The 14197-nt window shown below is 42.6% G+C and overlaps 1 protein-coding gene across 1 annotated transcript in view; it reads right to left on the minus strand.

The window, feature by feature from the left end:
- Positions 1–3216: 3216 nt before the first annotated feature.
- The window catches only part of JADE3 (jade family PHD finger 3), a 66602-nt gene continuing 55621 nt past the window's right edge, over positions 3217–14197 (minus strand). Inside the window, exons 8-11 of the mRNA XM_086768815.1 lie at positions 12830–12946; positions 11895–12368; positions 8183–8300; positions 3217–6673 (exon numbers count right to left, since the gene is read on the minus strand). Coding sequence (XP_086624941.1) covers positions 5784–6673; positions 8183–8300; positions 11895–12368; positions 12830–12946 — 1599 coding nt within the window. The 3' untranslated portion in view covers positions 3217–5783. The remainder of the gene's footprint in view (positions 6674–8182; positions 8301–11894; positions 12369–12829; positions 12947–14197) is intronic.

Here is a 14197-nt window from a genome sequence, read left to right on the forward strand (position 1 = left end):
GAAGTTAGCCTAGCATGTCTGGGGTAATTAAGAGCGGCAGAACAGTGGTAGGCCCCAAACACCACCTGCAGAAGATAGGCCCTGAGCCATCACCTTTGGAGCCAGAAAATCAAGGAGCAACGCAACCTGTTCCCAAGACCATATATGGAGATTTTAAGGAGGGGTTTGACCAGCGAATTCGAGGAGAGGGCGCTCTGACAACCCCCAAGACCACCAGAAGACCCTTGACTCAAAAGACTGAGCATGCGCAAGTGGGTGGGGGAATATTATAATGACTTCCAGGAAAGTTAATGTTTATGTATAACATTTCTCGGAAATCTAGTGAATATGTATAACAGGTGTGTATTTAACCTGCGCTGTTGGATCAGACAGGTGCGCACGCTAGGTGGAGCGATCCCCCGTGCACCCAGCGCTGCAATAAAGGAGTGCCTGCTTCTTAACTTCTCATTGCTGTTAAGGAGTTTTATTCCGGATTTTGGTAACAAGGACACTGGCCCACCAATTTGGCCAGCAGAACAGCTCGGGAGCTGTTACGGCACTCAGTCAAAATACATCTTGTGTCCCTGCCTTGCCCCGTGCTCTTCCCTGGGGTGAGGGTGGGTGGGGCAGCACCTGGGGAAAAATAACAGAAACTGGGAAAAAAAAAAAATGTCTGGAGGAGGGTTAAGTCAAAAGAAACCATAAAGGTGTCATTACAAAAGATGCCCAAAGATTTAAAACAGTGTCTCAGATAAGGCAGCCTAGGCGAGGCAGATACCCAGCCTCAGGGCTGCTGAGAAAGCAATGGGAAGGCAGGGAGGGTCTGCCCAGCCTGAAACCAACGAAGAGTCCCAGAGAAAGGGCAAGTGTGGATCCAGGAGGCTGTCTCAGCCAAAAGAAGCCTACTGGAGAAAGATTATCTGGAAGCTGTACTCACAGAGGCAGGGAAACTAATGGGGAAATACCCGAGGCTGCTGCTTCTTCCACAACAACGCGGTCACATAAACTTATCCAAGCCATCTGCAGAGGGGTTAACTTGAGGAACAGAAATAGGCATGCACATCTGCTGTTTTCAAACAATTTATCCAATTGCTATGTAACAGTTTGTTTTAGAAAGCTGTGCTTGCAAGTCACTTTAATCCACTTCTGTTGCATCGCTCCAGAAGAGTCCAGCGGTTGTCAGATGTGCTGACTTGGTTGCAGTGGAGCCTGGGCGCAGTTATCCCAGGACGGTCTCTGCAAGAGGGGCATTTTGCAGAACTGCACCCAGGAACGGCAAAAACCTGTTCAGCCATGAAGATGGCATAAAGGAAGATTCAAAAGCAGCAGCACACAGGCACCTCTCATGAAACCAGAACCCAGAAGTCTGTGAGTTTTCACTTCTTCCTAAAGCAGCAGCATTGAGGCACTCCATTGTTTTCCATCTCTGCCCTTCCCCAGTAGTTTTCCCTTGCATGCCAAGCTCCCAGGTTGTGCAAGCAGCTTCCTTTTGCTCATTAATTCACATCAAAAGCATGTTTTCCCAATAGATGTGTCAATTCCCTGCCATGCTAAATCTTCACAAGTACTGGGATCATCAAAATTCACAATGATCAAAATGACTGGTTTGGCGGGATTATCTTCGCAGCTCACAGAGGCAGGCTTTGAACACTCAGTAACGCTCAGTCCCTCCCAGATATCAGATACACATCATGCGTCTGCCGTACAGCCTCTATGCCTAGGCCTAGTCATCAGTGAGGTACCACATCCAAAATCAAGTGAATGTTTCAGGCTTTTTTTTTTTAATAGTTAAACCTTTGTAATTCCTCCTTCTATGGTTTGAGATACAGGGTGCAAAGAAAACAGTCTACAAATGACATATGCATTTTATAGCTGAGAAACATTTAACTTTGGACAAGGCAGAAATGCAGAAACAATAGTGCTGGGAATCACCACGCAGCCCATATTAGTGCTTGTGAGAGGTCGGCCTCAGTTGCCGTCAATAAGTAACCACACTCACTTATTTGTAAAGACTCTACAAACCAATTGCAGCTGTTTCCAAAATAATGGGGATACCAATTTCCTTCCTTGGCCCCGTCTTTCCCACATCCCAGCCACAAGCAGACTGTACTTGCAAATAGAATGAAAGGCCACCAAAGTCACAAAAAGGAAGCCTGTGGCTGGAATATGTTGCAAGAACACCTTTAGGGAAGGACAAAACCTGGTCCTGAAAAACAGCTGACAATCCATCACTTACTGCTTGTTCTAGTGCTGATCATCTGTATGCACCTTTACTGCCTTTTTCCTTTTTTTTTCCCTCCGGTTTTATTTTCAGCTGACGGACTTGTTGATCCCTTCTACCCAACCCACCTCCAGCTCCGCTCCTGGCCTGCCTGGGGCCACCTGCTCAGCCACTCCTGCCTGTACACCAAGGCCACAAGCACGTTGGCCGCTCAGGTCACAGCTCACTCTGCCACTGCCTGACGACCTGCTGCAGGCGGGAGGGTCACTGCTGCCGCCAACACGCACATTGCAAATCCCCAGTCCCTCCTGAGCGCTACTCAGCTACCAAGCCGATCAGAGCACAAGGGATGCTATCAGATCGGTTGTGCAGCTACACCTGTTCCTTGCTCGCCATCTTCCTCCCCGGTGTTGCGTTCTTCCCTGCTCTGGCACAGGGAGCAGCTCCCCTCTGCCAGCAAGGTGTATCACAGCACCGGCCTGTGGGAGCGGGGGGAACTACAGCAACAGGTCATGCAAAACCAACATAAAATTGCAACCTGGGAACTTGCTTCCAGTGATCTGTCCTTTGCACACACACAGCGGTAGCTGGCTGTTAAGTACTCATTTGTGCGCGTGCGAGTGTACAAGAAGAGAGATGAGACAGAAGGCCTGGCTACAGCTCTTCCTCTGTAACTTAATTTGTCCAACCAGGGAAAAACAGTCACAGTAAGGCATAAGCAAATATATTAAAAAGTGAGGTCAGGGCAGCAAATGGTCTGTCACATTTGCTCAGCTAGGCAGAAACAAAAGCCAGGCTTGGACTATTTGCTGTACACAGCAAATTAAGTGTTCAGCGACTCTCTTTCGGAAGGCTGAAGGGGAAAGGTTTTCCTCGATACTTAACTTGTTGAGGTGGTGCCAACTCTGCAGAAATAATTTACTCCTGATGGACACAGTACTGCTGTTAGACTGATGAGTTTAACAACCTGCCAGACACAGAGGGTAAAGCCCTGAATAAATCACAACAAATGAAAATACTGTTAGCAGTTTCATAATTTAATGAAAAAGTACTTGTAAAAAGGGGACATCTGAAAAAGACTGAGTCCTTCTTGGAAAATTGAATATATATATATTTATATATATAAAACAAAATGCAAAAACACAAAAAAAAATTTGACAAATAAGGTTAAGAGGTAATACTTCAAACAGTTAGCCACCGAACACACAATAAAAACTAGCAAATGCACTTTGGGGACAATACTTGAGAACTACATAACCAAGGGCTCCTTCATATATCTATTAAAATAATGTAAAAATTAGCAAAACCATTGCCCAGACAGGAAACAACTGAATTAATAATCCCAGAAGAGCAGAAACGCTGAGTTTTGCTGAAGCACCATTTTCCCCTCCCTTCTGCCATACGCTTCCAGCCACAAAATAGTATGAATGCTTTGCTGACCTCCCAGGTAAGTGTTCCCAATACAAGCTTCATAAAATTTCATGACCAGCGAGAGAGGATTACTAATAAACGTTGAAGGAGAACTAAGAGAATCAGAACTGGAATACAAATGAACAGGCATTTGTTTACTTGCTCTGAATGACCCATGGCTTAGAACACAAAGCATTTCCCGTTAAAATAAAATATGTGGAAACCTAAAATGCTACTGCATATTTACACCAAAAGAAATAATTTTGAAGATACATCTCTAGAAAGATCAATTACACAAATATACATAAAATCAAGAAGTGAAAAAAAAAAAATTAAGATGCATGAAGCAAACAGAGCAGAATTGCCAAGTACATTTTTGTTTTTATTTCACTACTGAAAAGTCCTGCAGCCCCTGACCTGATAAGTCCTATTGCAATGAGGGAGATTTCAAAGTTTAAAACAAATCTAAAAATGTTGTTGCCATTTCCCAAGCTAAAAACCAATAAATTAAGATTATGGAAAAAAAAACCAACAGGTTGTCATTTGGATTTTGCATAGTCACCTACACGCTGGGTGGGGAAAACCTTTTGTTTCTAGACAAAATGAACCCTCAACAGAAAGGAGCTGTATGGTGTGCCCTATACAACCTAGGGCTCGTTTCAGCCAGCGATGCAGGGACAGAGGATGTTGCGTATTTATGAAGTGTACAGTATTTCAGAGAAAAACAGTGCAGTTACTGTGTCGATCAACACAATACCATCTGGAAAACAAGAAGTCTGTTTGCATTCAAACAAAAATCCCCTGTCACAGAAAGGAACAGAAAAAGGATTCCCCTCCCTTCTCACTTCCTCAGTACCGGCTGAAATTTGATCACTGCTTAACAATTGCCAATTTTAAAGGACATACAAAAAAGTGCTAGTTTGGGAAACAGCAACTGATCCAGAAGTTGAAAAGCAGCTTAATAAAATAATAGTTTTTCAGCAACTAAAAAAAAAAAAAAAAAAACCAACCATACTCCAAATGATGACTGGCTAAAATTTTACAGACCTAGATGCCAGAAGTAAGGCTCCTACGCCTGTATTCAGGCAGCTAGGGTTGAAAATTTGTGCCTGCATAAAAAGTTCAGACAAAATTATTTCAAATTCCTCTTATTTTAAAAATACCAGGTACAAACACCTCTGGACATGAAATCTCAGTTTCAAGAGGAACCTGGCATCACTGGTGATTGCCTAAATTTAAGTGTCAAATAGCATTTTTCTTTGAAGTAGTACATCTAACTTTTGTAAACACTATCCACAAAATTAGCCATCTGTACTTGTTAGCTGGGTAAAGTATTTACAAGTGCATCCCACAACAAGCAACTATGTACAGAGATTAAAAAAAACTGAAGTACTAGAAGTTGTATATTTACAAACTAAGCAAATTATTGTGAAGAGAAACACAACCTTCAGCAAGAGCAGGGAACGGGGACATGTCTAGAGGTCAGCAAGTTTGGCAGCGCCAGCAACGCCTGCTTCCACCCTCTGCAAGGAGCCTGCAAATGCCACTGCAGTTCAAAGCCTCCTGCAGAAGGGGATTGTCACTTAGTAGTCACTTTGGGCCTGATCCAGCAGAGCACATGGCATGTGCTTGGAGATCTGAGCACAAACGTTCCCAGGGGGGAAACCAGCAGGACTTTTCACATGCTTAACTTCCCAACACATCCGCAAGTGCGTTGCTGGATCAAAGCCATACTGCAGGTGCTGTAAGAATGCAGTTTCAGCGTCTCCGTTTGCAGTCTCTTTCAACACGTTAGAGCAATGCAAGGACTTCTTTAATACCTGTCCACCACCACAAGATTGACATGCACACATTGCCTTGCACATAAACTGGTAAGGGGGAAGCAGTTTCCTGAATTTACGCAAAGATTAAGCGCTTCGTGCTCTCCCAGATGTTACCCTCTAATAAAACACATCGATTTCCATGTGACTTTGCAACACAGTTAACCTTGCAAAGACTGCAAGCCAATTCACAGTTGAACAAAACTACTCTGATTTCTCTCCCCTCCCTCCACCCTCTACTGCGACTCTTCCTAAAATAGGTCCTGGACTATTTTCTGGAACCTTTTGATGCTGAGTTTTGCACTGGTACACTCGAATACATAAAGGCTGAGTTACCCCGTGGGGGCTTCTAATCACCTTTGTACCGAACTGTGAGAAATCATATTCTTTTTGTTTCTGTTGTGACAATCTCTTCCAAAGTCCTTACTTGGGCTTTCTCTCTCTGAGCTACTTCGTCTTAACCTTACTTGCTCTTTGTTTTCATCACTTTCTGCTTCAGAGTCACTCAGCTCTAAGTCAGGACAGTACCCGTCATTGTCCTGGTACGGAGCACCTTCAAGTGTCTGCTTGCTCCACAAGCGCTCTTTTGCAAGTCTTCTCGTTGGCTTTTCACAGCACCGGAGATCTTCTGTGGTCCTCACCAGACTGTTGGTAGCCTCTTTAAAAGATCGGCTAAAATGTTCTATGGTGGATTTTCTGAAACCACTCTGGCTGGCCAAGTGAGCCGTGAACATGGACTCTTGTTCGTAGGGTGTCTGGCTGGAGCTGTCTCTCTGGCTCACGTCTCCAGCCCTGCCCATCAGACCGTTGGACTTGGCCATCAGCCTCGTGTTCTCCTGCTGCACCCGCCCGTTCCCAATGGAACACTGTCCATGCAAAGCAGCCTGGAGCGCTAAGGGCTTCCCGGAGAGCTGGCCCCGGTGAAACTCCGGCATCTGCGTGGGGCCAGAATCCTTCAGCTCGCTCCGAGGCTTGCCAATCCCTGCCAGCAACCCGTTACTTCTGCTCTCATGCTGATACCTGGAGTAAGATTTTGCTTTAATTTCAAACGATTCCTTTGACATTGGCACGCTCCGTTTGCTGTAAATAGTGCTGTTGTTGTCAGGAGAAAGCGGCCTGTTGCCAGGCTTCAGCGAATTATTTTTGCAATCTCCTAGTGCTGATTTGGGCATTTTTAACTTCAGGGTGATCCTGGGAGGTGGGTAGAACAGTGTGTTCTCTAGTGCACTTGTCAGAGTATGGCCTACAGGAGAAAGAGACAAGGAGGCAGAAGGAAAAAGAACTTTTTTAAAAAGAGAGTCATCTTTTTGTTGTCTTTAACAAGTTTTATAGTCCATTAGAAGGTCATGCAAGAGTAAGAAGCGTTTGCAAACAATTAGTGTGAAATTATTTTAGGACATTAAAGAGAAGCTGGGATAAAGAAAACTGTTCCAAATTATCCACCATTTCAGAATTTAGGTAAGCATTTTAGCATTTCCATTAAAAACAACAATGCGCCCTTTTTATAGTGCTTTAAGCTAGTGAATTGAGCCAGTTTTGAGATATGACTGAAGTAGTTCCAACAAAGCTATAAAAAAGGTTCATATTCAGTTCTGGATGGAGAAAAAACAATGCTTCAAACTGAGTTTCAATTTGGACTTAGTTCAACTCTCTGCTTTGTATTATAAAATTCTCTACGCTTTAGAAGTCTTTTCACCGTGATATATTAGTCTTTATGATATTATATGCATACAGCACCATTGCAAAGTAGCTATCAAGCTGTTCTAATAAGCATTAAAAAAGCACTTGTATTTGTAAAGATATAAAATAAATTTAGTAGACATTTCTAATAAAATGCATTTACATAAAAACTGAAGTCCTTTGGAGTACTGCTGCTTCCACAAAATACTAGTCTGATCTAAAACAGTAAAAAAACCACCGTGTCAGTACTAATGAAGCCTATCCATGTTTCAAGGGTAGAGGAAAAAAGCACAAAGACTTCACTCTAAATTGGTCATGAAAAACATAACATGTATCTGGAAAGAACAGAGAGCTCTTAATTCCACATGGAAGAAAGAGCTGCCTTCCCTGTTAAAGAAAAAGTAATTGCACTGTAATAGATACTCTTCCTCTTTCCCAATGTTGTGTTCCTTATTTCAAGATGGTCACTATAAAAACGAAGGGCAGAGCATGTTTTGGTACATCAGCACTCCTAAGGAGTTACTGTTCACTACTAAAAACCAGAGTGTTTAAACTCTTTTTGAAGCAAGGAGAATAACTGCAGATGGCAGGCTAAGAAACGCCTCATCAAGCGTGCAAGGCAACACGAGAACAGCAGCGATTCCTATCAGTCACTCTTCTCTTTAGCCCGAAGGAACCGACTTCTGACAGCAAGCAAAAAAGCTTCTCAGCTGGAGAACCGAGCAGCAGCGCAGAGCTTGCTGTGGGGAAACAGTACCATAAACCAGCAGCCTAAGGAAGCTAAAGCCTAGAGATCACCACCAGCTCAATTCTGCTATCTGGATGCCAGAGTGATTGATAAGTAACAGGCATATACCAGAAATGGCCATAAAATAAAGAAAAATCCAAGTAAATATTTTAAGAGATTAAAGCGTTTTGTGTATGCTGCTACTTTAATTGACTGTGTACTTGAAGGAAATTTTCAAAAGGCAGATTTACAATGTTAAAAACACAAAGCAGGAACATAAAGAGAACACACTTTTTAGTTTAAATACAAATACAGTTTGTAAATATTTTGCATTTATATGATTACCTGCAGCAATTTCCTGATTAATGAGCTGGACTTGCAAATTGAAGACCTGTTCATGTACTTTACTGTGAGACAGCTTCAGTTTCTCTCTCCTGCTTACCATATAGCAGAGATTCCTTACCTACAGAGGAATGACAGGAGACTTAATAGGCAATAAGAAAATAAATCTTGATATAGTTGAAGTGCATCAACAACAGAATTAAAACAACATTATATACAAAATGCCTTGGCAAATTACTGAACATCTGTAACTATGAATTAAAAAATAACCTGAAATTCTTTTATTTGCCCATTTAATTAATGCTTTGAATATATTCTGCAGGACAGCAGAATATATTTTCATCCATGGGAACAGTGAGCAAACACAAAATTCCAGTCACAAGAAAAGTAAGTGATTTCTGCTAGTGTGTAAGCCTGCTTTCACAATGTACAATGCCAGGGATGTTACTGCAGGCAGTACTGGATTCTCCCAGAATTTCCCTGCAAAGTGTTTCATAGAATGACTTTTGACAGCTAAACTATGTTTGTTTTCCCTAACATTACTGCAACATCATAAAGTAATACTTTTTACAGAGCTACCCAAGAGAGCCAGCCTGTTTGGACCAAAACTAATGTGTAGATCCCCTCTAAAAGAACACTCTGGCTTCTCGTGCAATGTACACATTTTGGCTGACCCATTTATCAGTTTATTTTCCATCTCCATTCCAGTGACTCATGATGTTCAACAGGCCAAGTGCACGGCCCTGCACCCAGGTCAGGGCAGTCCCCAGGATCAATACAGACTGGGGCATGAATGGATTTGGGAGCAGTCCTGAGGAGAAGGATTTGGGGGTACTGGTGGATGAAAAACTGGACATGAGCTCGCAATGTGTACTTGTAGCCCAGGCCAACCGCATCCTGGGCTGCATCAAGAGAAGCGTGGCCAACAGATCGAGGGAGGTGATTCTCCCCCTCTACTCTGCCCTGGTGAGACCCCACCTGGAGTACTGTGTCCAGTTCTGGGGCCCCCAACACAAGAAGGATATGGACCAGCTGGAGAAGGTCCAGAGGAGGGCCACAAAGATGATAAAAGGACTGGAGCACCTCTCCTATGAAGACAGGCTGAGAGAGTTGGGGCTGTTCAGCCTGGAGAAGAGGAGGCTCCGGGGAGACCTGATAGCAGTCTTCCAGTGCCTCAAGGGGGCCTACAAGAAAGATGGGGAGAAACTATTCAGTAGGGCCTGTTGTGATAGAACTAGGGGTAATGGTTTTAAAATAGAGGGAGGTAGATTTAGATTAGACATCAGGAAAAAATTTTTTACAATGAAGGTTGTAGAACACTGGAACAGGTTGCCCAGAGAGGAGGTGGTAGATGCCCCATCCCTGGAAACGTTCAAGGCCAGGCTGGATGAGGCTCTGAGCAACCTGATCTGGTTGAAGATGTCCCTGCTTCTTGCAGGGGGGTTGGACTAGATGACCTTTGAAGGTCCCTTCCAACCCTAACCATTCTATGATTCTGCCCTTCTACTCCACTCTGGTGAGACCCCACCTGGAGTACTGCATCCAGTTCTGGTGCCCCCAACATAAGAAGGATGCGGACCTGTTGGAGGAAGTCCAGAGGAGAGCCATGAAGATGATCAGAGGGCTGAAGCACCTTTCCTATGAAGACACGTTGAGAGAGCTGAGGTTGTTCAGCCCAGAGAAGGCTCAGGGGAGACCTTATTGTGGTCTTTCATTTTATGAAAGGGGATTATAAGAAAGACAGAGAGAAGACCAGGACCTGTAGTGACAGACAAGGGGAAATGGTTTTAAACTGAAAGAGGATAGGTTTAGATTTGGCGTAAGGAAGACAGTTCTTACAATGAGGGTGGTAAGACACTGGAACAGGTTGCCCAGAGAAGTCTGTGGATGCCCCACGTCTGCAAGTGTTTAAGGCCAGGTTGGTTGGGGCTTTGAGCAACCTGATGTAATGAAAGATGTCCCTGCCCATGGCAAGGGTGTTGGACTAGATGATCTCTGAAGAACCCTTCCAACCCAAACCATTCTGTGATTCTATAATTCAGTTCCATGTAATTCTACTTTCACTATTTGTTTGAGTTAATAGCAATATTCCACCTAATGTAATGAAAACAGGAAGAGGCACTGAAAGTTCTTGAAAAACACTTGAAAGAGCTTTCAGAACACAGGAACAGTGTAGGGGCTGGTTGAAACGTATTTGCCAAAATAATTCCCACAGCACTCAACTCCATCTGTTCAGAACTGGAACCTCTCTCCCCACAAAGAAAATTTAGGTTGGAAAAGACCCTTCAGATCATCAAGTCAACCGTTAACATAACACTGCCAAGTCCACCACTAAACCAACACTCATCTCCCTGTACTTTCATGCTCTTCTCTCACTACACCACTATTTTCTCTCTTCTGTTTTTCCTTCCCCTTTTCTCGTCTCTGTATCATATCTAGCACATCTACTTTATTTTGTTACCTTTTTTTACATTCACTACCTATCTCTAAGCACTTGAAAACTGCAGGTGATGGCCAGCTAACAGGCCAACCTAATGGGCAGCCTCCGAGTGGTAACAAGCTTGGCTTCCTCCTCCATTAGCTGCTGGAAAAAGGCACTTTGTATGCCTTCCTAATAAAAATCCTGCTCTGAATTTTGCTGAAGGATTCCATCTTTGCAAATTACCAGCTAGCTGGCAATCTGGTAAGAGCCCAGCTAGCTACTGATAAAAAGATAATTTCCTTTTCCTTTCTCAATAAAGCCTCAAGCAGTGGTAGACTCAGTGGGTTCTTTTCAGACCGCTAACCAACTGTAGCACCTAAGGCAGCTACATGCAGTGAAAGCATCTAGGTCAAGAGAGCAACCAGTGATTCAGCCTGCTTACTACCTGGGACTAGCTGACACCAGCACGCTGGAGGGGAAAAGAGGTGAGTAAGACTCCTGAATGAGATGTCACAGGAAGCGGTATGAGTAAAGGCCAGCATTCTTCTCTGTGTGTGGAGCCAAAAAGTCACCATGGACTTCAACCATCTAGGACTTCACCTACTAGCCTTTAAACAATGGAGAGTTAGAAGCTCTGCTTCAATATATTTTTAGGATTCTCCAAAAGCTTAACACACACTCACTAAAGAATGCTTACTGCTTTACCTATGCAAATTGAATTTTCCAGATCCAGAATTAGCTAATATTTATCATTCTATTTTAACCATCACAAAACACCTTTCTAAGTACAAATCAAGGGTCCCTCCATCCCAAGACAGAAGGTGGAAGATAAGAATTTGTTAAGCCTGTCCTATTCCTTTGCTGTTTGCACTTAGTTTTGTTTAATAAAACATTTTTTGTTACTAAATCTGTATCACTACCAACTAGTACAGTTGGGTCAAATAAATTTATTTAATTTGTCTAAGCATTTACTCAATTGAAGTTGAAATCAAAGAGTCAATTAGAAAGTAAGTTCACTGTGCATAGAAACATGCAGCTTAAAATACATAAAGGAGTAACCTAAAGCAAGTTAGGAGGCACTCGTTTCTCACTGGACTGAGAAGGAACAGCTCCTGAAAACCTTTGCAGCAGGCAATGCAGCATACCAAAAGATTGGAGTTGAGGGTCTTAACTTTATTTTCCTATTTATTATTATTTTTAAAATCACCTCCCTGTGCTTCCCCTTTCACCCACGAACAAAGACCTTGCTCACCTGCAAACAGTTTTTCAAAACTTTACCAGTTAAACTCTTACCCTCTCTAGGTCCTGCCTCAAATGCATGAACATCCTCATGCGAGTATGAATGCTATCTTCTTTCGGCTGCACCAAGCCATTTTCTTCATCCTCCTTGGGAGGAAACAATGGTTTGTTAAAGTTACTTTTTCGCTTTAATTTCCAGTAATTGTAGATGAAGTCTACAGCAAGTTTAGGAAGGCCTAGTTCTGCTGCAACATCCTCCACTTTAACTAATGAGTAAAACTCTTCTTCCAGCTCTCGGAGTTTCTGGGCTCGCAAACTGGTTTTCTCACTCTCTGTTTGCTTCTGCTCTGACACACTCTTGGGGTGCTCATCAACATCAGGCAGCGAATTCTGTTTGTTCTTGCTGTGCTTTAGACAGTACGACTTGAACTTGACCTCATCCCCATCATCCAGGATAGTCTTCATCTCTAAGCTATGCTCAAAGGCACAGGTGACATGAAAGGCAGTGATGCAGCTTTTCACAGAGCACTACAGACAAAATAAAACAAAAATCAATCACTAACAGTAGCAACAAATCAGAAAAAAAAAGGATAGAATTATCTTAATTACATGAAAGTCCATCCCTACAAAAACATTTGTGAGAGTGCTTAGGAAATATCTGCTGATCTCTGTGAAGCTGGTATTATCTGATTTAGTGTCTTCTTGTTTGTGAAGTGTTCAATGGAAGGACCTTTCTATCGATCTCTGACTCACATTGTAGCAGTCCTTATACATCTCAGCCTTATTCAGAAGAAGGCAACTCAGATTAACTCCTAAATCTCTGTGCGAGAGAACTAATTTGATAGCAAACTGCTATGAAGAAGTAGGCATCTATCCAATGGTCATCTGCATTGTAAGGTATTTCTGAACACAGCAAGAACAAAATGCAGAACTGAAATTGCCCTTCTCACAGACTCCCCACATAATGTTGCCACAGGACAAGTACGTACCTGAATGCAAGCACCAGTTTTCAGTTTGCATAAACTACACACTAGAGCCCATCGACTTGGTGGAATGTGAGATACCTTTGTGATTGGCTCCATCCTTTCTGGGCAAGCAATACTAACCTGTAAACAAACAAAAAAAAGCCAAAAAAAAAAAAAAAAAAGCAGTTATCAAGGCAATAAAACCAAGGTCTCCATTAAAACCAAAAGAAGAAATATAGCTGCACACTTATCTCAATGCCAGATCTCCATGTGCTCATACTTCTCAGCAAGGGACCCTAAAAGATCCCACATGAAGACAATAGTGTGGAATACTACTAGTTTAACCTGGTAGCTAGAAGTTGCAATTCTTCAAAACATTTGAGGCATCTACAACATGCCTTGTCACAAACCAGCTGAGACACTGCAGGAAGTGATCCTGAAGTTTATTTTGTTTAAATTATTTTTTTTTCTCTTGTGCTGCTTTAACAGGTCTAACTTTAAAAGTACCAAAATACAAGCTACTCAGAATTAAATAGGAACACTTAGTCATACTTACCTGAGAAGTTCCTTCTTTAAGATCCACAGATCTTCTACAATAGCTACTTCTGCCAGCTCACAATTTGGGGCAGAACCAGATCTATCACTCAGGAGCCAGGGAAAGCCTCATTTCCCAGCTCTGCCTCTCCACTGAGCACTCCTAATGCAAGAGGTGATTCTAATACACTTTCCTAACTACAGATTGTATCAAGTATAATTTGAGAAAGAATACAACAAACTTCTCTTACTGCAAAGCACGGTATATTCTCTTGTGCCAGTTTTCACATACTTAGTCTGGATGATCCATTTGTCTCTGGTAGACCAGATTATGGATATTAATACTAAAAGAAAGAAAAAAATTCAGATAAGCACAGGATACCTTTTCCTATTCTTTGTTATACTAACAACCACAAATTCATTGTGATAGAAATTTCTCAGCTGCCTACTGTCTGTAATGGAAAATGACGACTGTCCTCCATAATTGGGACAGCAAAACAGACATAAATTATCTCCATAGGCATCCCTGAGCCACTCCTGACAGACAGGATTTATCCAAGAGCAGAAAAAAAAAAAGGTGGTCAGCTCTGAATGACCAACATGCAGAACTGGGCCATTCTCATATGAGAACAGCACATGGCAGAAGAAGATAACTGTTCTGTTCGAAGAATGTCAGTCTCCAAAAGCTGGGATTTTAAAGCCTACAAAGCATTTTTTGAATTTAGCAGTAGCATGCTTCGGAGGATTACCCGCCTGAAAACAGAAATACAATGCTGATTCTAGCTAGGAAGATTTCTATGCTTTCTATGAACAATTCACCTGAACAGAGCAGACCTGTAATTCTAGTGGTGGGATAAG

This window comes from Chlamydotis macqueenii, chromosome 1 (assembly GCF_036417535.1).
Source record: "Chlamydotis macqueenii isolate bChlMac1 chromosome 1, bChlMac1.mat, whole genome shotgun sequence".
NCBI lineage: Eukaryota > Metazoa > Chordata > Aves > Otidiformes > Otididae > Chlamydotis > Chlamydotis macqueenii.